General features: G+C 40.1%; 1 protein-coding gene across 1 annotated transcript in view; it reads left to right on the forward strand.

The window, feature by feature from the left end:
• LOC128645335 (histamine N-methyltransferase-like) overlaps positions 1-24,312 on the forward strand; it is a 96,113-nt gene extending 71,801 nt beyond the window's left edge. Inside the window, exons 6-7 of the mRNA XM_053698258.1 lie at positions 14,107-14,200; positions 23,848-24,312. Of these exons, the coding sequence (XP_053554233.1) occupies positions 14,107-14,200; positions 23,848-24,218 (465 nt within the window). The 3' untranslated portion in view covers positions 24,219-24,312. The remainder of the gene's footprint in view (positions 1-14,106; positions 14,201-23,847) is intronic.
• Positions 24,313-26,878: the final 2,566 nt, after the last annotated feature.

Here is a 26,878-nt window from a genome sequence, read left to right on the forward strand (position 1 = left end):
CAATTGGCGGAGGATCACTCCTGCCACTTGTCTGCGATCCACATCCCAGGAGTGGAAAATTGGGAAGCGGATTTTCTGAGTCGTCAGACATTCCATCCGGGGTAGTGGGAACTCCATCCGGAAATCTTTGCCCAAATAACTCAATTATGGGGCATTCCAGACATGGATCTGATGGCGTCTCGTCAGAACTTCAAGGTTCCTTGCTACGGGTCCAGATCCAGGGATCCCAAGGCGACCCTAGTAGATGCACTAGTAGCACCTTGGACCTTCAACCTAGCTTATGTATTCCCACCGTTTCCTCTCATCCCCAGGCTGGTAGCCAGGATCAATCAAGAGAGGGCCTCGGTGATCTTGATAGCTCCTGCGTGGCCACGCAGGACTTGGTATGCAGACCTGGTGAATATGTCATCGGCTCCACCATGGAAGCTACCTTTGAGACAGGACCTTCTTGTTCAGGGTCCATTCGAAAATCCGAATCTGGTTTCCCTCCAACTGACGGCTTGGAGATTGAACGCTTGATTTTATCAAAGCGTGGGTTTTCAGATTCTGTAATAGATACTCTGATTCAGGCTAGAAAGCCTGTAACTAGAAAAATTTACCATAAAATATGGAAAAAATATATCTGTTGGTGTGAATCTAAAGGATTCCCATGGAACAAGATAAAAATTCCTAAGATTATATCCTTTCTACAAGAAGGTTTGGAGAAAGGATTATCTGCAAGTTCTCTGAAGGGACAGATCTCTGCTTTATCTGTTTTACTTCACAAAAGACTGGCAGCTGTGCCAGATGTTCAAGCATTTGTTCAGGCTCTGGTTAGGATCAAGCCTGTTTACAGACCTTTGACTCCTCCCTGGAGTCTAAATCTAGTTCTTTCAGTTCTTCAAGGGGTTCCGTTTGAACCCTTACATTCCGTAGATATTAAGTTATTATCTTGGAAAGTTTTGTTTTTGGTTGCAATTTCTTCTGCTAGAAGAGTTTCAGAGTTATCTGCTCTGCAGTGTTCTCCGCCCTATTTGGTGTTCCATGCAGATAAGGTGGTTTTGCGTACTAAGCCTGGTTTTCTTCCGAAAGTTGTTTCCAACAAAAATATTAACCAGGAGATAGTTGTACCTTCTTTGTGTCCGAATCCAGTTTCAAAGAAGGAACGTTTGTTACACAATTTGGACGTAGTCCGTGCTCTAAAATTCTATTTAGAGGCTACTAAAGATTTCAGACAAACATCTTCCTTGTTTGTTGTTTATTCTGGTAAAAGGAGAGGTCAAAAAGCGACTTCTACCTCTCTTTCCTTTTGGCTTAAAAGCATTATCCGATTGGCTTATGAGACTGCCGGACGGCAGCCTCCTGAAAGAATCACAGCTCACTCCACTAGGGCTGTGGCTTCCACATGGGCCTTCAAGAACGAGGCTTCTGTTGACCAGATATGTACGGCAGCGACTTGGTCTTCACTGCACACTTTTGCCAAATTTTACAAATTTGATACTTTTGCTTCTTCGGAGGCTATTTTTGGGAGAAAGGTTTTGCAAGCCGTGGTGCCTTCCATTTAGGTGACCTGATTTGCTCCCTCCCTTCATCCGTGTCCTAAAGCTTTGGTATTGGTTCCCACACGTAAGGATGACGCCGTGGACCGGACACACCAATGTTGGAGAAAACAGAATTTATGCTTACCTGATAAATTACTTTCTCCAACGGTGTGTCCGGTCCACGGCCCGCCCTGGTTTTTTAATCAGGTCTGATGAATTATTTTCTCTAACTACAGTCACCACGGTATCATATGGTTTCTCCTATATATATTTCCTCCTGTCCGTCGGTCGAATGACTGGGCTGGGCGGAGCCTAGGAGGGATCATGTGACCAGCTTTGCTGGGACTCTTTGCCATTTCCTGTTGGGGAAGAGAATATCCCACAAGTAAGGATGACGCCGTGGACCGGACACAACGTTGGAGAAAGTAATTTATCAGGTAAGCATAAATTCTGTTATTTGTGCAAACAAAATAACAAAAAAACACATACGTTTAAATATACAATGTGTACATTAAATGCATAGATAAAGCTGGCCAGCTCACTGTGAGTAAACACGATACAAATAGAAACCTAAAATTAGGCTAAAGAATTATTAAGCAACACCCCTACCAGCGGGTAGCAATGTATAACTACAGGGATCTGCTACCATGGATAATATTGGGGATCTATGCAAAATAACTCAAAATACACAAGTGAAAATGGCAACACCTCACTCAGGGGATAACCAAAACAAACTGGGAAACTTGTTACCTTGAGAATAATCTGAGGATCTATGCCAGTCACTTATATACTTAGCAATTAGGTAAAGCAATTAGTTACATGCTTAACATTTTACACTCTATGTTCAAGAAACAACACCAGAGGGTAGCACCAATATTGCAAAAACGTACCTGCTACCTTGGTACTGTTTGGGGATCTATGTTTCTCTAGTAGTAAATGTGAAGATGCAGCATTTATAAGAACCACATATATAGAGCAAGCAATATGAGCTATTAAGGAATTTGATAGTAGCAAACTCTTCAAATCCGCTGTAGCCTTGTTCAAGCTGTAATGTGTACAGTTTAGTACATTTCATTAATCCCAGACAGTACATTCCATTTTAGACTCGTAAGTCCGTGAATTCTTTACAAATGACTTCTGGCGCTTGAAATCCTCCTCCTTTGTTAGGGTGGTGAAAATCCAGATGCGGTGCCTGCTTGCTGCTGTGGTTGAAAAGCTGTGTGTTGCATTGAGTAACACTCAGGGGCTGGATCTCAGCTGTGCAAAATGACGTCACATGCCAACGGCCGTTTCACCCCCCATGTGACCGAGCGTCATTGGGGCTTCCTCAGGGCGTATACTTAGCAGTTCCATGTGCGTTCTATTTAAACTCAGCCCATAATTCGGATTGGTGAAAATATCTTAGGTGAAATTGAAACAATGTTTTTTATTGCTCAGATGTAACAAGTAGAGCCATTCGTTCTCACATTAGCCATAATAACAGCAACTTTGTGGTAACATATTATAACAATTTAGGTAGTTTTAAATACAAAAAATTGTTAAATTGTTTGCACATATTTGAAGAATATATATATATATATATATATATATATATATATATATATACTGTATATATACACACACACTTATTTAGACATATATGAATATGTATAATACATGGCCATATACCATATAACTTTAAACCCTTATAGAAAATTTGTATTAACATTTTTATTAATCAGAGCCGCTATCCCAGCGCATGTTCAATTGCACTCAAGTGAACATGTTTACTTCCAACTTGTAATACACGTGCATGTTAATTATAGTGCACCACTTGTAATCTAGCCTTAATTGTATTTTTTAAAGTTAATCTTTATTGATTTGTTGGAATTATTTGGTTTCCTTTTTCCAAATCTTTTAAAATGTATATTTGTTTGAAAACATTTGTAGGAATTAAATAAAATGTTCAAATAAAGCATAATAAAAATGTGAAAGGACATTCAATATAAATTCTATGCACATTATTTAATTAATAAAGGCAAATTAAAATGTATCTAATACAACTACTTTTCAATTTTATACTTCACCTAATCAAACGAACAATTAAAATCAACCCCACGCTCACTAACTTTAGAGGGAAGAGAAAAATAAAAAAGCAAATTGTCAGTTTGTGAAGAACTCAAGTCACCTTTGTTATACTAAAGAGTCTGTGACCCATGCTCAGGTGTATTAGACTAGTATATGCAACCAGGGAGTCTCATGCTGATATAAAGAGAAAAGGCAGACATGATTCAGCCTATAAAGGCAAAGTATTGTAGTTTTAACATTAGGACACCTTTTAAGTTTGTAACTAGCTATAAAGAGTATTGTTTGAGAAAGATACCTACGGCCAGATTACAAGCTTTGCGTTATGAGCGGCTCGGTAATAATTTGCAAGTTATTGTCACCGCTCACCTCCCTATAGTGCTGCTATTACAGGTTTGCAAAAACCTGGCGTTAGCAGGCAATATGGCAGCGTTGAGCTCCATTCCGCACACAAATACCAGCGCTGCTTTGAGCTGGTTTTACGTGCTCGTGCACGATTTCCCCATAGGCATCAATGGGGAGAGACCGGCTAAAAAAAAGCCTAACACCTGCAATAAAGGAGCGTAAAGCTCCGTAACGCAGCCCCATTGATTCCTATGGGGAAAGAAAAGTTATGTTTACACCTAACGGCTAGATTACGAGTTTTGCGGTATGAGTAAAAAAGCAGCGTTAAGGCTCATAAAGCTGTTTTTTCACTACCGCTGGTATTACGAGCCTTTCAGGTTTAGGGACACTGAACACTTTTTTGGCCATACCGCAAATTAACTTACGCAATTTGCGTAAATTCTTTTTTCAATGGGACTTCCATAGCGCCGATATTACAAGCTTTTTCTGGAAGGCCAAAAAGTGAGCGGTGCAGCCTATCCCGCAAGATTCATAACGCATTCTAAAGTCAGTAATTATGAGTTTTATACTACAAAGCTGTAGCATAAAACTCATAACTAAAGTGTTAAAAAGTACACTAACACCCATAAACTACCTATTAACCCCAAAACCGAGGCCCTCCCGCATCGCAAACACTAAAATAAAATTATTAACCCTAATCTGCCGCTCCCGACATTGCCGCCACTAGAATAAACATATTAACCCCTAAACCACCGCACTCCCGCATCGCAAACACTAGTTAAATATTATTAACCCCTAATCTGCCATCCCCGACATCGCCAACACCTACATTATACTTATTAACCCCTAATATGCTGCTCCCGACATCGCCGCCACTAAAATAAACATATTAACCCCTAAACCACCACACTCCCGCATCGCAAACACTAGTTAAATAGTATTAACCCCTAATCTGCCGTCCCCGACATCGCTGACACCTACATTATACTTATTAACCTCTAATCTGCCTCTCTGGATATTTTTGTCACTATAATAAACATATTAACCCCTAAACCACCGCACTCCCGCATCGCTAACACTAGTTAAATATTATTAACCCCTAATCTGCCGCCCCCAACGTCGCCGCCACTATACTAAATTTATTAACCCCTAAACCTAAGTCTAACCCTAGCCCTAACACCCACTAACTTAAATAACTTAAATTAAAATAAATCTAAATAAAAATTACTATCATTACCTAAAATATTCCTATTTAAAACTAAATACTTACCTATACTTACTTACTTACCTATAAAATAAACCCTAAGCTAGCTACTAATAGTTATATTGTATCTAGCTTAGGGTTTATTTTTATTTTACAGGCAAGTTTGGATTTATTTTAACTAGGTAGAATAGTTACTAAATAGTTATTAAATATTTACTAACTACCTAGCTAAAATAAATTCAAATTTACCTGTATAATAAAACCTAACCTGTCTTACACTAACACCTAACCTTACCCTACAATTAAATAAATTACCTAAATAAAATAAAATTACCTAAATTACAAAAAAAAACAAAACACTAAATTACACAAAATAAAAAAGAAATTATCAAATATTTAAACTAATTACACCTAATCTAATAGCCCTATCAAAATAAAAATGCCCCCCCAAAATAAAAAAAACCTAGCCTAAACTAAGCTGCCAATAGACCTTAAAAGGGCCTTTTGTGGGACATTGCCCCAAAGAAATCAGCTCTTTTACCTGTAAAAAAAAAATACAAACACCCCCCAACAGTAAAACCCACCACCCACACAACCAACCCCCCAAATAAAATCCTAACTAAAAAAACCTGAGCTCCCCATTGCCCTGAAAAGGGGATTTGGATAACGGCATTTAGCTCTTTTTCAGTGCCCAAACCCTAACCTAAAAATAAAACCCACCCAATAAACCCTTAAAAAAACCTAACACTAACCCTCGATGATCCCCTTACAGTTTTGAAGAGCTGACATCCATCCTCAACGAAGCCGGGAGAAGTCCTCAACGAAGCAGCAAGAAGTCCTCAACGAAGCCGGGAGAAGTCTTCATCCAAGCCAGCAGTAGTGGTCCTCCAGATGGGCAGAAGTCTTCATCCAGACAGCATCTTCTATCTTCATCCATCCAGCGTGGAGCGGGTCCATCTTCAAGACATCAAGCACGGAGCATCCTTTTCAAACAAAGTCTTCTTCCCGAATGAATGTTTCTTTAAGTGACGTCATCCAAGATGGCGTCCCTTGAATTCCAATTGGCTGATAGATTTCTATCAGCCAATCGGAATTAAAGGTGAAAAAATCCTATTGGCTGATGCAAGCAGCCAATAAGATTGAGCTTCAATCCTATTTGCTGATCCAATCAGCCAATAGGATTGAGCTTGAATTCTATTGAATGTTCCAATCAGCTAATAGAATGCGAACTCAATCCTATTGGCTGATTGGATCAGCCAATAGGATTGAAGCTCAATCCTATTGGCTGATTTCATCAGCCAATAGGATTTTTTTCACCTTTAATTCTGATTGGCTGATCGAATTCTATCAGCCAATCGGAATTCAAGGGACACCATCTTGGATGACGTCACTTAAAGAAACATTCATTCGGGAAGAAGACTTCATTTGAAGAGGATGCTCCGTGCCGGATGTCTTGAAGATGGACCCGCTCCGCGCCGGATGGATGAAGATAGAAGATGCCGTCTGGATGAAGACTTCTGCCCATCTGTAGGACCACTTCTGCCGGCTTGGATGAAGACTTCTCTCGGCTTCTCCCGGTTTATTGGGTGGGTTTTATTTTTAGGTTAGGGTTTGGGCAGCAATAGAGCTAAATGCCCTTTTAAGGGCAATGCCCATCCAAATGCCCTTTTCAGGGCAATGGGGAGCTTAGGTTTTTTTAGTTAGGATTTTATTTGGGGGTTGGTTGTGTGGGTGGTGGGTTTTACTGTTGGGGGGTTGTTTGTATGTTTTTTTACAGGTAAAAGAGCTAATTTCTTTGGGGCAATGCTCCCGCAAAAGGCGCTTTTAAGGGCTATTGATAGTTTAGTTTAGGATAGGTTTTTTTTTTTATTTTGGGGGGACTTTTTTATTTTGATAGGGCTATTAGATTAGGTGTAATTAGTTTAAATATGTGATAATTTGTTTTTATTTTGTGTAATTTAGTGGGGTTTTTTTTGCAATTTAGGTAATTGTATTTAATTTATATAATTTATTTCATTGTTGTGTAATGTTAGGTGTTAGTGTAACTCAGGTTAGGTTTTATTTTACAGGTAAATTTGTATTTATTTTAGCTATGTAGTTAGTAAATAGTTAATAACTATTTAGTAACTATTCTACCTAGTTAAAATAAATACAAACTTGCCTGTAAAATAAAAATAAACCCTAAGCTATATACAATGTATCTACTAGTTAGCTTAGGGTTTGGGGCGGCAGATTAGGGGTTAATAATATTTAACTAGTGTTTGCGATGCGGGAGGTTTAGGGGTTAATATGTTTATTATAGTGGCAGCGATGTCCGGAGCGGCAGATTAGGGGTTAATAATTTTATTTTAGTGTTAGCAATGCGGGAGGGCCTTGGTTTAGGGGTTAATAGGTAGTTTATGGATGTTTAGTGTACTTTCTAACACTTTAGTTATGAGTTTTATGCTACAGCTTTGTAGCATAAAACTCATAAGTAGTGACTTTAGATGGCGGTACGAATCTTGTCGGTATAGGCTTTACCGCTCACTTTTTGGCCTCCCAGGCAAAACTCGCAATACTGGCACTATGGAAGTCCCATTGAAAAAGGACTTTTCTCTTGTAAGGTGTATCCAGTCCACGGATCATCCATTACTTGTGGGATATTCTCCTTCTCAACAGGAAGTTGCAAGAGGATCACCCACAGCAGAGCTGCTATATAGCTCCTCCCCTAACTGCCATATCCAGTCATTCTCTTGCAACTCTCAACAAGCATGGAGGTAGTAAGAGAGAAGTGGTGAAATGTAGCTGTTATTTTGCTTCAATCAAGAGTTTATTATTTTTAAATGGTACCGGAGTTGTACTATTTTGTTCCAGGCAGAAAAAAAGAAGAATCTGCCTGTAATTTCTATGATCTTAGCAGGTTGTAACTAAGATCCATTGCTGTTCTCACACATGACTGAAGAGAGAGATAACTTCAGCAGGGGAATGGCGTGCAGGTTATCCTGCTATGAGGTATGTGCAGTTAAGTTTTTTCTAGAAGATGTGAAAGCTAGAAAATGCTGCTGATACCAAATTTATGTAAGGTAAGCCTTAATACAGTGATTTAATAGCGACTGGTATCATGCTTACTTTCTGAGGTAATACTCTTTTATATTTACAATATAAAACGTTTGCTGGCATGTTTAAAAGTTTTTATATATACTTTGGTGATAAAACTTTATTGGGGCCTAGTTTTTTCCACATGGCTGGCTTAAATTTGCCTGGAAACAGTTTCCTGAGGCTTTCCACTGTGTTACTATGAGTGGGAGGGGCCTAATTTTGAGCTTTTTTGTGCAGTAACTTTTACAGACTGAGACATCCAGCTTCCTCCAGGAGTCCCCTGAATGCTATAGGACATCTCTAAAGGGCTCTTAGGCTTTCCAAAATCATTTGTTGGGGAAGGCAGGCCCACAGCAAGGCTGTGGCAGTTTGGTGTGACTGTTAAAAAACGTCTATATCGTTTTTTTGATCCGTTTTTTGAACTAAGGGGTTAATCATCCATTTGCAAGTGGGTGCAATGCTCTGTTAGTTTATTATACACACTGTAAAAATTTCGTTTGATTTACTGCCTTTTTTCACTGTTTTTCAAATTCTGACAAAATTTGTTTCTCTTAAAGACACAGTACCGTTTATTATATTTGCTTGTTAATTTGATTTAAAATGTTTTCCAAGCTTGCTAGTCTCATTGCTAGTCTGTATAAACATGTCTGACATAGAGGAAACTCCTTGTTCATTATGTTTAAAAGCCATGGTGGAACCCCCTCTTATAATGTGTACCAAATGTACTGATTTCACTTTAAGCAATAAAGATCATATTTTGTCTTTAAAAGGCTTATCACCAGAGGAATCTGACGACGTGTCAGATCCTTTGACTCCCACTCAAGGGACTCGCGCTCAAATGGCGCCAAGTACATCTAGGGCGCCCATAGCGTTTACTTTACAAGATGGCGGCAGTCATGGATAATACACTGTCAGTGGTATTAGCCAGACTACCTGAATTTAGCTCTGGAGTTAGACGAAATACAGAGCATACTGACGCTTTAAGAGCTATGTCTGATACTGCCTCACAATATGCAGAAGCTGAAGAAGGAGAGCTTCTTTCTGTGGGTGATGTTTCTGACTCAGGGAAGATGATGCAACCTGATTCTGATATGTCTACATTTAAATTTAAGCTTGAACACCTCCGCGTGTTACTCAAGGGAGGTTTTAGCTGCTCTGAATGACTGTGATACAATTGCAGTGCCAGAGAAATTGTGTAGACTGGATAAATACTATGCAGTTCCGGTGTGCACTGATGTTTTACTAAGTTACTAAGGAATGGGATAGACCAGGTGTGACGTTCTCTCCCTCTCCTATTTTTAGAAAAATGTTTCCAATAGACGCCACCACGGGACTTATGGCAGACAGTTCCTAAGGTGGAGGGAGCAGTTTCTACTCTAGCAAAGCGTACTACTATCCCTGTCGAGGACAGTTGTGCTTTCTTAGATCCAATGGATAAAAAGTTAGAGGGTTACCTTAAGAAAATGTTTATTCAACAAGGTTTTATCCTACAGCCCCTTGCATGCATTGCTCCTGTCACTGCTGCTGCGGCGTTCTGGTTTGAGTCTCTAGAAGAGGCTTTACAGGTAGCGACTCCATTGGATGGAATACTTGACAAGCTTAGAGCACTTAAGCTAGCCAATTCTTTTGTTTCTGATGCCATTGTTCATTTGACCAAACTAACGGCTAAGAATTCTGGTTTTGCTATCCAGGTGCGCAGAGCGCTATGGCTTAAATCATGGTCAGCTGACGTTAATTCAAAATCTAAGCTGCTTAACATTCCCTTTAAGGGTCAGACCCTTTTCGGGCCTGTTTTGAAGGAGATTATTGCTGATATCACTGGAGGAAAAGGTCATGCCCTTCCTCAGGATAGGTCCAAATCAAGGGCCAAACAGTCTAATTTCTGTGCCTTTCGAAACTTCAAGGCAAGTGCGGCATCAACTTCCTCTAATGCAAAACAAGAGGGAACTTTTGCTCAGTCCAAGACAGTCTAGAGACCTAACCAGACCTGGAACAAAGGTAAGCAGGCCAAAAAGCCTGCTGCTGCCTCTAAGACAGCATGAAAGAACGGCCCCCTATCCGGTAACGGATCTACTAGGGGGCAGACTTTCGCTCTTCCCCAGGCGTGGGCAAGAGATGTCCAGGATCCCTGGGCGTTGGAAATTATATCCCAGGGATATCTACTGGACTTCAAGGCTTCACCCCCAAAAGGGAGATTTCACCTTTCACAATTATCTGCAAATCAGATAAAGAGAGAGACATTCTTACACTGTGTACAAGACCTCCTAGTTATGGGAGTGATCCATCCAGTTCCAAAGGAGGAACAGGGACAGGGATTTTACTCAAATCTGTTTGTGGTTCCCAAAAAAGAGGGAACCGTCAGACCAATTTTGGATCTAAAGATCTTAAACAAATTCCTCAGAGTTCCATCATTCAAGATGGAGACTATTCATACCATCCTACCTATGATCCAGGAGGGTCAATACATGACTACAGTGGATTTAAAGGATGCTTATCTGCACATTCCGATACACAAAGATCATCATCGGTTTCTCAGGTTTGCATTCCTAGACAGGCACTACCAGTTTATAGCTCTTCCCTTTGGGTTAGCTACAGCCCCAAGAATTTTTACGAAGGTTCTGGGGTCGCTTCTGGCGGTCCTAAGGCCACGGGGCATAGCAGTGGCCCCTTATTTAGACGACATCCTGATTCAGGCGTCAAACTTCCAAATTGCCAAGTCTCATACGGACATAGTGTTGGCATTTCTGAGGTCGCATGGGTGTAAAGTGAACAAGGAAAAGTGTTCTCTATCCCCCCTCACAAGAGTTTCCTTCCTAGGGACTCTGATAGATTCTGTAGAAATAAAAATTTACCTGACAGAGTCCAGGTCAGTGTTCACTTTAAGGCTAGTTTTGTGAGCAGCCCAGCAGTGAAATAGTTAATAAGGGAACCACACCTTGGAGTCTGCATTGTGTAGTGTTTGTTAATTGCTATAATTAACTGTTTCACTGCTGGGCCGCTCACAAAACTGGCCTTAGAGGGAACAGTGGTCCAGGTTATCAAAACTTCTAAATTCCTGCCGTGTTCTTTATTCCATTCCTCGACCTTCGGTGGCTCAGTGCATGGAAGTAATCGGCTTAATGGTAGCGGCAATGGACATAGTGCCGTTTGCACGCCTACATCTCAGACCTCTGCAACTCTGCATGCTCAGTCAGTGGAATGGGGATTACACAGATTTGTCCCCTCTACTGAATCTGGACCAAGAGACCAGGGATTCTCTTCTCTGGTGGCTATCTCGGGTCCATCTGTCCAAAGGTATGACCTATCGCAGGCCAGATTGGACAATTGTAACAACAGATGCCAGCCTTCTAGGTTGGGGTGCAGTCTGGAACTCCCTGATGGCTCAGGGATCGTGGACTGAGGAGGAGTCACTCCTTCCAATAAACATTCTGGAACTAAGAGCGATATTCAATGCTCTTCAGGCTTGGCCTCAGCTAGCGACAGTGAGGTTCATCAGATTTCAGTCAGACAACATCACGACTGTGGCTTACATCAACCATCAAGGGGGAACAAGGAGTTCCCTAGCGATGTTAGAAGTCTCAAAGATAATTCGCTGGGCAGAGATTCACTCTTGCCACCTATCAGCTATCCAGATCCCAGGTGTAGAGAACTGGGAGGCGGATTTTCTAAGTTGACAGACTTTTCATCTGGGGGAGTGGTAACTCCATCCGGAGTTGTTTGCACAATTGGTTCATCGTTGGGGCGAACCAAAACTGGATATCATGGCGTCTCACCAGAACGCCAAGCTTCCTTGTTACGGATCCAGGTCCAGGGACCCCAAGGCAACGCTGATAGATGCTCTAGCAGCGCCTTGGTCCTTCAACCTGGCTTATGTGTTTCCACCGTTTCCTCTGCTCCCTCGTCTGATTGCAAAAATCAAGCAGGAGAGAGCATCTGTGATCTTTATAGCGCCTGCGTGGCCACGCAGGACTTGGTATGCAGATCTGGTGGACATGTCATCCTTTCCACCATGGACTCTGCCGCTGAGACAGGACCTTCTACTTCAAGGTCCTTTCAACCATCCAAATCTAATTTCTCTGAGGCTGACTGCCTGGAGATTGAACGCTTGATTTTATCAAAGCGTGGTTTCTCCGATTCAGTCATTGATACCTTAATTCAGGAACGAAAGCCTGTCACCAGGAAAATCTATCATAAGATATGGCGTAAATATCTTTATTGGTGTGAATCCAAGGGCTACTCATGGAGTAAGGTCAGGATTCCCAGGATATTATCTTTTCTCCAAGAAGGATTGGAGAAAGGATTGTCAGCTAGTTCCTTAAAGGGACAGATTTCTGCTCTGTCTATTCTTTTGCACAAGCGTCTGGCGGATGTTCCAGACGTTCAGGCATTTTGTCAGGCTTTAGTTAGAATCAAGCCTGTGTTTAAACCTGTTGCTCCACCTTGGAGCTTAAATTTGGTTCTTAAAGTTCTTCAGGGGGTTCCGTTTGAACCTCTTCATTCCATAGATATCAAACTTTTTATCTTGGAAAGTTCTTTTTTTGGTAGCTATTTCCTCAGCTAGTAGAGTTTCCGAGTTATCTGCCTTACAATGTGATTCTCCTTATCTGATCTTCCATGCAGATAAGGTAGTTCTGCGTACCAAACCTGGGTTTTTACCTAAGGTGGTATCTAATAAGAATATCAATCAGGAGATTGTTGTTCCATCATTGTGTCCTAATCCTTCTTCAAAGAAGGAACGTCTATTACACAATCGACGTGGTTCGTGCTTTAAAGTATTATTTACAAGCTACTAAAGATTTTCGTCAAACATCTGCTTTGTTTGTTGTCTACTCTGGACAGAGGAGAGGCCAAAAGGCTTCGGCAACTTCTCTTTCTTTTTGGCTAAGGAGTATAATACGCTTAGCTTATGAGACTGCTGGCCAGCAGCCTCCTGAAAGGATTACAGCTCATCCTATTAGAGCTGTGGCTTCCACATGGGCCTTTAAAAATGAGGCTTCTGTTGAACAGATTTGCAAGTCGGCGACTTGGTCTTCGCTTCATACCTTTTCAAAATTCTATAAATTTGATACTTTTGCTTCTTCGGAGGCTATTTTTGGGAGAAAGGTTTTACAGGCAGTGGTACCTTCCGTTTAAGTACCTGCCTTGTCCCTCCCTTCATCCGTGTACTTTAGCTTTGGTATTGGTATCCCACAAGTAATGGATGATCCGTGGACTGGATACACCTTACAAGAGAAAACATAATTTATGCTTACCTGATAAATTTATTTCTCTTGTGATGTATCCAGTCCACGGCCTGCCCTGTCATTTTAAGGCAGGTATTTTTTAATTTTAAACTACAGTCACCACTGCACCCTATGGTTTCTCCTTTCTCTGCTTGTCTTCGGTCGAATGACTGGATATGGCAGTTAGGGGAGGAGCTATATAGCAGCTCTGCTGTGGGTGATCCTCTTGCAACTTCCTGTTGAGAAGGAGAATATCCCACAAGTAATGGATGATCCGTGGACTGGATACACCACAAGAGAAATAAATTTATCAGGTAAGCATAAATTATGTTTTTGAAAGGTGCAGTAGTTGCGTTGCGTTACGGCCAAAAAAGTGTGCTGTACACCTATACCTGCAAGACTCATAGTGAAGAAGCAGCGTTATGAGGCTTTTTCACTCATAACGCAAAAATCGTAATCTATCCGCTATTTTGCTATAACACCATAGGTGTTTTTGCAGGTAATTCTTGATTGTTTGCAAGTGGATGTGTGCCAAAACCCTTTGTTTTATATTTAAATGTGTATATATATATATATATATATATATATATATATATATATATATGTGTGTGTGTGTGTGTGTGTGTGTGTGTGTTTGTTAGATATATACTTTATATATAATTTCTGGTTTCAGATGATATATTATGTGAAGGATGTTCCTGCAACCATAAAATTCTTCAGAAGTTGTCTTGCCCCAAATGGAAAACTCCTGATTGTTGTTTTATCAGGTATGTGCATTCAAAGTAATAAATCCATTAAGATGAATATATTTAAGTCAGAAAAAAAGGCTTCTTAAAGGGACACAAAACCCCAAGGCCTAGATTTGGAGTTTTGTCGGTAACGACCCGAAAAACTAACGCCGGCTTTTTTCTGGCCGCACCATAAAAATAACTCTGGTATCGAGAGTCCACATAAAGGCTGCGTTAGGCTCCAAAAAAGGAGCGTAGAGCATTTCTAACGCAGCTTCAACTCTCGATACCAGAGTTGCTTACGGACGCGGCCAGCCTTAAAAACGTGCTCGTGCACGATTCCCCCATAGGAAACAATGGGGCTGTTTGAGCTGAAAAAAAACCAAACACCTGCAAAAAAAGCCGCGTTCAGCTCCTAACGCAGCCCCATTGTTTGCTATGCGGTAACCCTTCCTACGTCTGCACTTAACACTCTAACATGTACCCCGAGTCTAAACACCCCTAACCTTACACTTATTAACCCCTAATCTGCTGCCCCCGCTATCGCTGACCCCTGCATATTATTATTAACCCCTAATCTGCCGCTCCGTAAACCGCCGTTACTTACATTATCCCTATGTACCCCTAATCTGCTGCCCCTAACACCGCCGACCCCTATATTATATTTATTAACCCCTAATCTGCCCCCCACAACGTCGCCTCCACCTGCCTACACTTATTAACCCCTTATCTGCCGACCGGACCTGAGCGCTACTATAATAAAGTTATTAACCCCTAATCCGCCTCACTAACCCTATCATAAATAGTATTAACCCCTAATCTGCCCTCCCTAACATCGCCGACACCTAACTTCAATTATTAACCCCTAATCTGCCGACCGAATCTCGCCGCTATTCTAATAAATGTATTAACCCCTAAAGCTAAGTCTAACCCTAATACTAACACCCCCCTAAGTTAAATATAATTTAAATCTAACGAAATTAATTAACTCTTATTAAATAAATTATTCCTATTTAAAGCTAAATACTTACCTGTAAAATAAATCCTAATATAGCTACAATATAAATTATAATTATATTATAGCTATTTTAGGATTTATATTTATTTTACAGGTAACTTTGTATTTATTTTAACCAGGTACAATAGCTATTAAATAGTTAAGAACTATTTAATAGCTAAAATAGTTAAAATAATTACAAATTTACCTGTAAAAGAAATCCTAACCTAAGTTACAAATAAACCTAACACTAGACTATCAATAAATTAATTAAATAAACTACCTACAATTACCTACAATTAACCTAACACTACACTATCAATAAATTAATTAAATACAATTGCTACAAATAAATACAATTAAATAAACTAGCTAAAGTACAAAAAAAATAAAAAAGAACTAAGTTACAAAAAATAAAAAAATATTTACAAACATAAGAAAAATATTACAATTTTAAACTAATTACACCTACTCTAAGCCCCCTAATAAAATAACAAAGCCCCCCAAAATAAAAAAATGCCCTACCCTATTCTAAATTACTAAAGTTCAAAGCTCTTTTACCTTACCAGCCCTGAACAGGGCCCTTTGCGGGGCATGCCCCAAGAAATTCAGCTCTTTTGCCTGTAAAAAAAAACATACAATACCCCCCCCAACATTACAACCCACCACCCACATACCCCTAATCTAGCCCAAACCCCCCTTAAATAAACCTAACACTAAGCCCCTGAAGATCATCCTACCTTCTCTTCACCATACCAGGTTCACCGATCGGTCCAGAAGAGCTCCTCCGATGTCTTGATCCAAGCCCAAGCGGGGGGCTGAAGAGGTCCATGATCCGGCTGAAGTCTTCATCCAAGCGGGCCAGAAGAGGTCTTCCATCCGATTGAAGTCTTCATCCAAGCGGCATCCATCCGGAGCGAAGCGGCAGCATCCTGAAGACCTCCACCGCGGAACATCCATCCTGGCCGACGACTGAACGACGAATGACGGTTCCTTTAAATGACGTCATCCAAGATGGCGTCCCTCGAATTCCGATTGGCTGATAGGATTCTATCAGCCAATCGGAATTAAGGTAGGAATATTCTGATTGGCTGATGGAATCAGCCAATCAGAATCAAGTTCAATCCGATTGGCTGATCCGATCAGCCAATCAGATTGAGCTCGCATTCTATTGGCTGTTCCGATCAGCCAATAGAATGCAAGCTCAATCTGATTGGCTGATCGGATCAGCCAATCGGATTGAACTTGATTCTGATTGGCTGATTCCATCAGCCAATCAGAATATTCCTACCTTAATTCCGATTGGCTGATAGAATCCTATCAGCCAATCGGAATTCGAGGGACGCCATCTTGGATGACGTCATTTAAAGGAACCGTCATTCATCGTTCAGTCGTCGGCCAGGATGGATGTTCCGCGGTGGAGGTCTTCAGGATGCTGCAGCTTCGCTCCGGATGGATGCCGCTTGGATGAAGACTTCAATCGGATGGAAGACCTCTTCTGGCCCGCTTGGATGAAGACTTCAGCCGGATCATGGACCTCTTCAGCCCCCCGCTTGGGCTTGGATCAGGACATCGGAGGAGCTCTTCTGGACCGATCGGTGAACCTGGTATGGTGAAGACAAGGTAGGATGATCTTCAGGTGCTTAGTGTTAGGTTTATTTAAGGGGGGTTTGGGCTAGATTAGGGGTATGTGGGTGGAGGGTTGTAATGTTGGGGGGGGTATTGTATGTTTTTTTTTACAGGCAAAAGAGCTGAATTTCTTGGGGCATGCCCCGCAAAGGGCCCTGTTCAGGGCTGGTAAGGTAAAAGAGCTTTGAACTTTAGTAATTTAGAATAGGGTAGGGCATTTTTTTATTTTGGGGGGCTTTGTTATTTTATTAGGGGGCTTAGAGTAGGTGTAATTAGTTTAAAATTGTTGTAATATTTTTCTTATGTTTGTAAATATTTTTTTATTTTTTGTAACTTAGTTCTTTTTTATTTTTTGTACTTTAGCTAGTTTATTTAATTGTATTTATTTGTAGCAATTGTATTTAATTAATTTATTGATAGTGTAGTGTTAGGTTAATTGTAGGTAATTGTAGGTAGTTTATTTAATTAATTTATTGATAGTCTAGTGTTAGGTTTATTTGTAACTTAGGTTAGGATTTCTTTTACAGGTAAATTTGTAATTATTTTAACTATTTTAGCTATTAAATAGTTCTTAACTATTTAATAGCTATTGTACCTGGTTAAAATAAATACAAAGTTACCTGTAAAATAAATATAAATCCTAAAATAGCTATAATATAATTATAATTTATATTGTAGCTATATTAGGATTTATTTTACAGGTAAGTATTTAGCTTTAAATAGGAATAATTTATTTAATAAGAGTTAATTAATTTCGTTAGATTTAAATTATATTTAACTTAGGGGGGTGTTAGTATTAGGGTTAGACTTAGCTTTAGGGGTTAATACATTTATTAGAATAGCGGGGAGATTCGGTCAGCAGATTAGGGGTTAATAATTGAAGTTAGGTGTCGGCGATGTTAGGGAGGGCAGATTAGGGGTTAATACTATTTATGATAGGGTTAGTGAGGCGGATTATGGGTTAATAACTTTATTATAGTAGCGCTCAGGTCCGGTCGGCAGATTAGGGGTTAATAAGTGTAGGCAGGTGGAGGCGACGTTGAGGGGGGCAAATTAGGGGTTAATAAATATAATACAGGGGTCGGCGGTGTTAGGGGCAGCAGATTAGGGGTTCATAAGGATAACGTAGGTGGCGGTCGGCAGATTAGGGGTTAAAACATTTTTTCGAGTGTCGCCGATGTGGGGGGACCTCGGTTTAGGGGTACATAGGTAGTTTATGGGTGTTAGTGTACTTTAGAGCACAGTAGTTAAGAGCTTTATAAACTGGCGTTAGCCCAGAAAGCTCTTAACTACTGACTTTTTTCTTGCGGCTGAAGTTTTGTTGTTAGATGTCTAACGCTCACTTCAGAAACGACTCTAAATACCGGAGTTAGAAAAATCCCATTGAAAAGATAGGATACGCAATTGACGTAAGGGGATCTGCGGTATGGAAAAGTCGCGGCTGGAAAGTGAGCGTTAGACCCTATTTTGAGTGACTCCAAATACCGGCGGTAGCCTAAAACCAGCGTTAGGAGCCTCTAACGCTGGTTTTCACGGCTAACGCCAAACTCTAAATCTAGGCCCAAATTTTCCTTTCATGAGTTAGGTAGAACATACAATATTTAACAACTTTCCAGTTTACTTCTATTATCAAATTTGCTTCATTCTCTTGGTATCATTTGTTAAAGGAGCAGCAATACACTACTGTTTTCTAACTAACACATGGGTGAGCCAATGACAATCGGTATATATATGCTGCCACAAATCAGCATCTAGAACTTAGGTTCTTTGCTGCTCCTGAGCTTACCTAGATAAACTTTTCAGAAAAGGATAACAAGAGAAGGAAGCAAAATAAATACTAGAAGTAAATTGGAAAGTTGTTTAAAATTGATATTTCTTTCTGAATCATGCAATAATTTTTTGGGGGTTTAATTAGAGAATAAACAGTAAGTTTGATAAAAACTGTTTTGGGTTGAAAAGATTTTCTGTACAATAACATACAACAGTTACCTTCACTAAACACCCTTGAATTCATATTTATTAAAACTTTTTATTCTGAAATTGTTCATTATGTTTGCATAACTATAGGCAAATTAAAGGGACATAAAACCCAACATTGTTTTTGTGATTCATATAAATCATACAACTTCAGTTGTTAGTTTTTCTTGTATCCTTTGTTGAAGGAGTAGTAAATGTACTACTGGGAGCTAGCTGAAAGCCAATGACAAGAAGCATAAATGTGCAGCCACCAATCAGCAGTTTCTGAGCCTACCTAGGTATACTTTTTAACAAAAGATACAAAGAGAACGAAACAAATTAGATAATAGACATACATTAGAAAGTTGTTTAAAATAGTATGCTCTATTTGAATCATGAAAGAAAGAAAGAAAAAAAATAGGTTTCATGGCCCTTTACAAATGTATTTCTTTCCTAAGATATGGTGAGTCCACGGCTTGAGTAATTACTGTTGGGGAATATCACTGCTGGCCAGCAGGAGAAGGCGAAGAGCACCACAGTTAAACTGCCAAGTATCACTCCCTTACCCACAACCCCCAGTCATTCATTTTGCCTTCGGTGCATGGAGGAGGTGAAATTTAGGTGTCTGAAGAAAAAATTTGATTTGATCTACAAGCAAGTTTTCCACGTCATTCCTTCCAGTCGGGTAGTGGTGGCTTTAAAGCAGTTAGGAACTTGTAGAGGTACTTACTGCGTTTTCCTAAAAATTGCTGCCCTAGTTTAGAAAGCCAAAGTTGGCTACTCTGTTCTTTCTTTTTCAACGGTCTCTGTGAGGAACTGTGTCCTCTTATACCTTGTAACTGTCTACATGCTGGACAGTGGAGCAGGTAAGTGCTTTTTCTTCCAGTTGGGGAGACCATGCACTTAACAAATTAAAAGACACCGCTTTTTTATTGGGACATAGATAATCCTGTTGTATGGGTTACACTGGGACATGAAGCAGGCACTGTAGCATGTGTGAGACTAACATTTAAACTCTTTTAAAAAGAAAGGGTAAAATGTTTTTATTAGGCTTTATTTTCTGACACATATTTACTTGATAAAACAATACAAGTTTAAACTGAAAGTAAGGCTGAATTTTCTATTTCAGCATCTTATTCATTTCCCCTTTGCTTTAAAATAAAACAATGCAACATTTTAAACTGTCAGGTTTGAAAAAACGGTTATTTCTGGTACTCAGTGTACCAGAAAGTAGTGCCTCTCTGTGTCGCATTAGTAATTTCAGCTTTGCGGTTGCGGTCACATGACCGGCTTTACTTCATAACGTTTCTGAGGAAAAAGTTGTTTATTTGATGTTTGTTAAATGTTTTTTTCTTAACTTTTCTCACATAATTTTAGCTGGGGACCTGCAGTGTGTATTGCTACCATGATTAGTGCGGCATCAAATTGGTTCAATGCCTTGTCTGATTCTCTTCAAGTATAGACTTCCTTGGATTAAATTCAAGATAGGATTAAAGCTCTTAAATTGGCCAATTCCTTTTTTGCAGATGCAATTTTACAGGTTGTTAGACTAGGAGCTAAAACTTCTAGATTCACTGATCTAGCCCGCAGGGCATTATGATTGAAATCCTGGTCTGCGGACATTTTCTCTAAAGTCAAACATCTGGTGATTTATTACAAGGGCAAAACCTTGTTTAGACCCGGTTTGGCATACATTATCTCTGATATTACTGGTGGAAAAGGGTCTTTTCCCCCTCAAGAGTAGAATAGAGCTAAAGACTGTCAGAGTAGTTTTCGTTCCTTTTGTAACTTCAGAGGAAAGCCTTCCCCTTCTTCTTCCAAGCAGGAACAATCCAAGTCTTCTTGGAAACCCAATCAGTCTTGGAACAAGGGGAAACAATCAAAGAAACCCACAGCTGATTCCAAATCAGCATGAAAGGCTTGCCCCGATCCAGGATCAGATCAGGTGGGGGCAGACTTTCTCAGTTCTCTCAAGCTTGGATACGACATGTCCCAGACACCTGGACTGTGGACATAATATGCCAGGGTTACAAATTGGAATTCAAGACTTTTCCTCCCAGAGGCATCTCTCAAGATTATCTGTAAACCAGATAAAGAGAGAGGCGTTTTTGAAATGTATACAACATCTTTCCTCCCTGGAAATGATAGTTCCAGTTCCAGTGCAGGAACAGGGTCTTGGGTTCTACTCCAACCTATTTGTGGTTCCCAAAAAAGAGGGAATTTTCCATCCCATTCTAGGCCTGAAGTGTCTAAACAAGTTTCTTAAGTTCCATCCTTCAAGATGGAAACTATACCCTCCATTCTTCCTTTAGTACAAGAGGGTCAGTTCATGACAATCATAGACCTAAAGGATGCATATCTTTATGTTCCTATTCACAGGGACCATCACAGATTCCTGAGATTTGCCTTTATGGAAAAACATTTCCGTTTGTGGCCCTTCCATTTGGTCTAGCCATGGCTCCCAGAATTTTTTCAAATGTTCTGGGGGCTCTTTGGCAGTGATCCATTCTCATGGAATTGCTTTGGCACCCTACCTGGATCACATATTGGTTTAGGCACCATCTTTTCAACAAGCAAAATCTCACACAGAGATATTGTTGTCTTTTCTTTGTTCCCACGGATGGAATGTGAATCTGTAAAAAAGGTTTATTTCCCCTGCTACAAGAGTAGTGTTCTTAGGGACCATAATAGATTCTCTATTGATGAAGATTTTTCTGAAAGCAGTCAAAAAATACAAAATCATTTCCTCTTGCCTCTCTCTTCAGGCTACTGCTTATCCTTCAGTGGCTCAATGTATGGAGGTATTTAGTCTGATGGTGACTTCCATGGACATCATTCCTTTTGCTCAATTCCATTTGAGAGCTCTCCAGTTGTGCATGCACAAAGTTAGATCTGTCATCAAGGGACTCTCTCCCGTGGGGGATTTCTCAGGAACATCTGTCTCAGGGCACATGCTTTCGGAGACCTTCTTGGGTGATCGTGACCACGGACGCCAGTCTTCTGGGCTGGGGAGCAGACTGGAACTCGTTTAAAGCTCAGGGCCTTTGGACTCAGGAGGAGTCTGCTCTTCCCATCAACATCTTGGAGTTGAGGGTGATTTACAATGCTCTATTGGCATGGCCTCAGTTGTCCTCAGCCCAGTTTATCAGGTTCCAGTCAGACAACATTACCTCTGTGGCTTACTTCAATCACCAGGAAGGAACTCGGAGTTCCTTAGCCATGAAGATGGTTACTCGGATTCTTCAGTGGGCAGAGATCCACAATTGCTGTCTATCTGCCATCCACATTCCAGGAGTAGACAACTGGGAAGCGGATTTTCTGAGCAGACAGATTTTTCATCCCGGGGAGTGGGAACTCCATCCCGAGGTGTTTTCCAGCTTAGTCCTCAAATGGGGGGTGCCGGAGAATAGATCTGATGGCGTTCAGTCAGAACGCCAAGCTTCCAAGGTACGGTTCAAGGTCAAGAGATCCGCAGGCCATTCTGATAGATGTTCTGGCTGTTCCTTGGGTTTTCAGGTTGACATACCTGTTTCCTCCTTTTGCTCTCCTTCCACGAGTCATTGCTTGTATCAAACAGGAGAAGGCTTCGGGGATTCTAATAGCCCCTGCATGGCCTTGCAGGATCTGGTTTGCAGACCTAGTGGAGATGTTATCTCTCCCACCTTGGAGACTACCTCTGAGAAAAGACCTCCTAATTCAGGATCCCTTCCTTCATCCAAATCTCATTTCTCTGAAGCTGACTTCTTGGAGAATGAACGCTTAATTCTGTCTAAGCGTGGTTTTTCTGAGTCGGCCATTGAGACCATGATTCAGGCTTGCAAGCCTGTTACTAAAAAAATTTACCATAAGATATGGCGTAGAATTAGAATTCCTAGAATGTTATATTTTCTTTAGGAAAGCATGGAAATGGGATTGTCAGTCAGTACCTTGAAGGGTCAGATTTCTGCTTTATCAGTTTTACTACATAAACATTTGGCGGATGTGCCAGATGTGCAATCTTTTTGTCAGGCCTTGGTCAAAATCAGGCATGTCTTTAAGTCTTTTGTTCCTCCTTGGAGCCTTAAACTTGTTCTTAAAGTTTTACAGCTGGCTCTGTTTGAGTCATTTCAATCCATAGGCATTAAGTTGTTATCTTAGAAGGTTTTGTTTCTTGTTGCTATCTCTTCTGCTCAAAGAGTCTCTGAACTCTCAGCTCTGCAGTGTGATTCCCCTTATCTTATTATTTATACCGATAAGGTGGTTCTTCGTACTAAGTTAGGTTTCCTACCTAAGGTTGTTTCTAATGGAAATATCAATCAGGAAACTGTACTGTTGTTCCCTCTCTGTGTCCTAATCCTTCTTCTTCCAAGGAAACGTAAAGGTCAGAGAGCTACTACTACTACTCTTTCTTTTTGGTTACAAAGTATAATTTGTTTGGCTTATTAGAGTGCTGGACAGCAGCCTCCTGAGAGAATTACAGCTCATTCCACAAGAGCTGTTTCCTCTTCTTGGGCTTTCAAAAATAAAGCTTCTGTGGAACAAATTTGCAAGGCTGCAACTTAACTTGGTCTTCTCTACATACTTTTTCCACATTTTTCCAAATTTTATAATTTTGCCTCGGCAGAGGCTTCTTTTGGGAGAAAGGTTCTTCAAGCAGTGGTGCCTTCTGTTTAGGACTGCCTGTCTTGTCCCTCCCTATGTATCTGTGTCCTCTAGCTTGGGTATTGTTTCCCAACAGTAATTACTCAAGTCGTGGACTCACCCTATCTTAGGAAAGAAAAACAAAATATATGCTTACCTGATAAATTTCTTTCTTTCCGGATATGGTGAGTCCACGGCCACACCCTTTATTTTAAGACAGTTGTTCTTTTGACTATTACCTCAGGCATCTCTACACCTTGTGTTAGTCCTTTTTCTCTATTTCCCTTCGGTCGAAGGACTGGGGGTTGTGGGTAAGGGAGTGCTCTTTGCCTCCTCCTGCTGGCCAGGAGTGATATTCCCCAACAGTAATTACTCAAGCCATGGACTCACCATATCTGGAATAAATACATTTATAAGGTAAGCATAAATGTTGTTTTTATTTTATTGTTGTTGTTATTATTATTTATGTATTTATTATTTACAGAAAAAAGTGGATGGATCCGTTTTTATGATGCTTGTAGCTCTCATTTGTCAAAGAGTGAGCTTCCCATAAATATATGTTCTGGTGATATCACACAAATTCTTGACTCACAAGGAATTCAATATGAAAGCTACAACATTCAGTCATATCTGGATGTAACTGAATGCTTTATTGAAGGAAACAGAAATGGACAACTTTTATTGGATATGCTGACAGAAACATGCAATTTTAACGGAACGGCCACAGATAACCAAAAAATGTTTGTAATGGAACAACTACGAAGTCCTGATTATTCTTTTGAAGAAAATGGAAAAATCTTACTAAGCACAGACCTCACGGCATTGATAATTAATGCTGAAAATCATATTTACTAAAAGTGAATTTAAATATCAAAAATATCCTGGGTATTAAGAACAGTGTTACAACTAAAATTTCACTAAAATAAAGATTTGCTATACAGAACAACAAGTAATACAAGGGTTGTTATTTTTTTAATGCTAGCAATAACACAACATTTTAATTATCAATACATTTAGCTATATTTGCGCTTCACTGAGTAATACCAGTGCTGGTATTACAAGTTGACAGCAATGCGAACACGAGCTCGATTTCGCATTGCTGGGAAGAATTGAGCTCACAAGAGAGGGCTTCCATAGGCTACTATGGGAGCCTCGTTCTGATGCCTTCAGAGACGGCATCAGAACTTCAGCGCAGCGAAGGGGGTAAGTAGCTCAGCAATTTTATGTATATGATTATATACATATATATTTATGTGTCAATATATGTATATATACACATATAAACACATAAATATATTTGTGTATAAGCATATACATATATATTTACAGGGAACACACAGTTGACATAGACTGCAATGTAAAGGTACTTTTTAGTGCCATTTGTTTTCTAACACCCCACAGCCGCTGATTTTAGCCCCAAGAAACTGCTAAGTACATTTTTCTTTTATTAAAAAAATGCTACTTTTTTACATTGTATTTTGGGGGCATTTGGGACACATTTATAAAATTAACCAGAGATCTGGCTGGTTATTTATTGCGCTCCCTCAAATGTGCAAATTTGCCCATTTAAAGGCGCAGGATAAATTAGCTCTCCACTTGTAATCTAGCCCTTATTACATCCCTCTGAAAACAATAGCATGTAAAAACTAATCTTATCATTGATGATTGTCTCTAATCAACAAGGACAAAAAGAAATACTGAAAATAAACTAGGTATTGACCATTTTCATGACAAAGTATTGTTGAATGGGGAGGGATACATAGAAAATTAACATGCATGAACTAAGGAATCCTCTAGTAGAGGAAGGATTGTGCACAAACAGCTTTATTAATATTTATAAAAAAACAAAGAGCACATTGCTCTTTACAAAGGGTCTATACCTATTTCTCAGCATGTGAAATTATTGTTTTAATGAGTGACTTATGTTTAGATCAAAACTTATTTATTCCAAATAAACCTGCAAGAGCATGGCCAAGCTGGTGCCATTAGAAGCCAAGATTACAAATGAAGTGCAAAAATGGTAGCACTATGGTACACGAATATCATAAGAGCACAATCCATAGAGCTCCCATTTTTACTTCCATATTACAAGTTCAAAGTGAAATGTTAGCGCTCAAGATAAAGCCTAAGCCTAAGGCACACTAACATCTGGGGGCCCGATAGTAACTAGAATCCATTGCTGTTACCACGCAGGGCTGTTGAAACCAGAGAACTTCAGTTGGGGGTAACAGTTTGCAGACTCATCTGCTCCAGGTATGACTAGTCTCCTTTCTAACAACACATGCTATTGCTAGAAGACTGTCATTTTTCCCCTCAGGGAAACGGTAAGCCATTTTCTTAAAACTCAGTAACAGATAACAGGCTTACTTTTTTTGGGCTTTGTGCTGGTAGACACTGTTGTGGGCCAAATCGATTGACTTATATCACATTTTTATAGCATTTGAAATGTTTTGTGAACATATATACACTTGGGAACGTTTTAATTAGATCGGGCATTGTATTAGACGCCTAATCTAGTCAGGAAGGCCCCTTCACTCTAGTATGCTGAGGGAGGAGGCCTCATTTTCGCGCCTCAGTTGCGCAGTTAATTTTAAAGGCAGTGCATGCAGCTTCATGTGAGAGGGTCCTGTGTCTCAGAAACAGACTTCGGAAGGCTTATTTCTGTGTTGGATAACCCCTAAGGAAGGTAAAAGCTACAGCAAAGGCTGTAGCAGGGACTGTAGTGTGTAAAACTGGTTAATTTGAACAATTAGCTCCGGTTTGCTTATTTAAGGGTCTAGAGTCTTTATTTTTGGTGTGCAATACTTTCAAAGCATTAAGACACTGGGGTATAAATTTTATAAAATTCGGATATTGCCTTCATAGTTTTTTCAACTTTCAGAAATAAAGTGTGTCATTTTACTATTTAAAGAGACAGTAACGGTTTTGCTTAAAATCGTTTTTAGTGCATTAATAGCCTGCCTAAAGCTGTTTAACATGTCTGTGCCATCAGATAACCTATGTTGTGTGTGTATAGAGGCCAATGTGGTTCCCCCTTCGAGTGTATGTGATAATTGTGCCATAGCATCCAAACAAAGTAAGGACAGTGCTGTCACATTTAATAAAGTTGCCCAAGATGATTCATCTAATGAAGGTAGTGGGGATAGTTCTACATCCTCTCCTTCTGTGTCTACACCAGCTTTGCCCGCGCAGGCGATACCTTCTGACGCGCCAATGCTTGTTTCTATGCAGCAATTAACAGCAGTAGTGGATAATTCTATAGCAAATCTTTTATCCAAACTGCCAGCATTTCAGAGAAAGCGTGATTGTTCAGTTTTAAATACAGATAAAAAGGATGAACAATTATACGCTGACGATGCCTTATCTATTTTACCCTCACATCAATCGGAATTGGCTGTGAGGGAGGGGCTGTCTGAGGGAGAAATTTCTGACTCAGGAAAAATTTCTCAACAGGCAGAACCTGATATAGTAGCATTTAAATTTAAGCTAGAACATCTCCGCGCCCTGCTTAAGGA

The sequence above is a fragment of the Bombina bombina genome, chromosome 1, assembly GCF_027579735.1.
Source record: "Bombina bombina isolate aBomBom1 chromosome 1, aBomBom1.pri, whole genome shotgun sequence".
In the NCBI taxonomy this organism is placed as follows: Eukaryota; Metazoa; Chordata; class Amphibia; order Anura; family Bombinatoridae; genus Bombina; species Bombina bombina.